The following is a 1,446-nucleotide window of genomic DNA, read 5'->3' as shown; positions in this document are numbered from 1 at the left end:
CATTGATTCGCAATCCGGACGATCGCGGTTATTACATGCCTCACCACGCGGTAATGAAGGAAGCGAGCGATACCACTAAGGTCCGGATAGTGTTCGACGCGTCAATGAAATCCAATTCCGGTATGTCCTTAAATGACATATTAATGACAGGTCCTACAATACAAGCAAAATTATTCCTACACTTGATTCGCTTTCGTGTTTACGACTATGTTATCTCTGCTGACATCGAGAAAATGTATCGCCAGGTGATATTACACGAGGACGATCGGCGATATCAGCGGATCTTGTGGCGCCAGGGCGGCGTAGTCAAAACATTTCAACTTAACGTTCTTACATTCGGTATTTCCTCCTCTCCATTTTTAGCAATCCGCGTGATTAAAAAATTGGCTGATGATGAACGAGAAACTTTTCCTAGAGCGGCAGAGATCCTCAAATCTCATCTGTACGTTGATGACCTATTGACCGGCGCTGAATCCATCGATGAGGCCCGTAGGATTCGAGTCGAAGTGACCGAGTTATTGGCACGCGGCGGTTTCGTTATTAGACAGTGGGTATCCAATGACGAACGAATCATAAACGATTTAGAGGCTAATGCACTACACGCGAGTTTCACTTTAAATACAGACCGGGCATTGAAAACATTAGGCATAATATGGAACACGCGAGACGACCAAATTTCCTACACTACTAACCCAATTAAAAGTTTCGAGCAGGTGACAAAGCAAAGAGTGTTATCGGAGATCGCGAAGATTTTTGATCCTATAGGCTTATTAGGCCCGGTTATACTATTCGCCAAGAGATTGATGCAAGACGTGTGGCGGTGCGGAATACACTGGGATGAGCCCGTTCCGCGAATTATTCTCAATGAATGGTCCGAGTTTACGCGTCAGTGGGAATTGATGGACCACATTTCCTTCGATCGTAAGCTGTTAATAGAAAATCACTCTAATATACAGATTCATGGCTTTTGTGATGCTAGCAGGGTCGGATATGGCGTTTGTATTTACGTACGCTCAAAGAATAATCGAGACGCCGTGTTATCGCGTTTATTGTGCGCCAAGTCGCGAGTTGCGCCGTTAAAGCCCGTGACCATTCCACGTCTTGAGCTCTGTGGAGCATTATTGTTAGCACGATTATACCATGAAGTAATCAATACGTTAAATTTCGTTCCTAACAGGGTAATTTTTTGGTGCGATTCGACTATAGCGTTGCACTGGCTCAAGACTGAAACACATAAACTTAAGACGTTCGTAGCTAATCGAGTCACGGAGATTCGAGACCTCACTGAGACAGTAGAGTGGAAACACATCCGAACAAAAGATAATCCCGCGGATGCGGTCTCAAGAGGCCAACTTCCTCTCGTTTTCTTACAAAATAAAACGTGGCGGGCAGGCCCTTCGTGGTTAATCGACAATGAGAATCAATGGCCTAACGATATCATACAAA

General features: G+C 44.7%; 1 protein-coding gene across 1 annotated transcript in view; it reads left to right on the top strand.

Moving 5' to 3' along the window:
• Positions 1–53: 53 nt before the first annotated feature.
• The window catches only part of LOC108764543 (uncharacterized), a gene marked incomplete at its 3' end in the record, with an annotated part of 2,983 nt that continues 1,590 nt past the window's right edge, over positions 54–1,446 (top strand). Inside the window, exon 1 of the mRNA XM_018512828.1 lies at positions 54–1,246. Within this exon, the coding sequence (XP_018368330.1) occupies positions 54–1,246 (1,193 nt within the window). The remainder of the gene's footprint in view (positions 1,247–1,446) is intronic.

Source organism: Trachymyrmex cornetzi, unplaced genomic scaffold (genome assembly GCF_001594075.2).
Source record: "Trachymyrmex cornetzi isolate Tcor2-1 unplaced genomic scaffold, Tcor1.1 scaffold4377, whole genome shotgun sequence".
NCBI classification, from domain to species: Eukaryota; Metazoa; Arthropoda; class Insecta; order Hymenoptera; family Formicidae; genus Trachymyrmex; species Trachymyrmex cornetzi.
The sequence above is the reverse complement of the archived record's forward strand: the minus strand, read 5'-3'. Positions and strand labels throughout refer to the sequence as shown.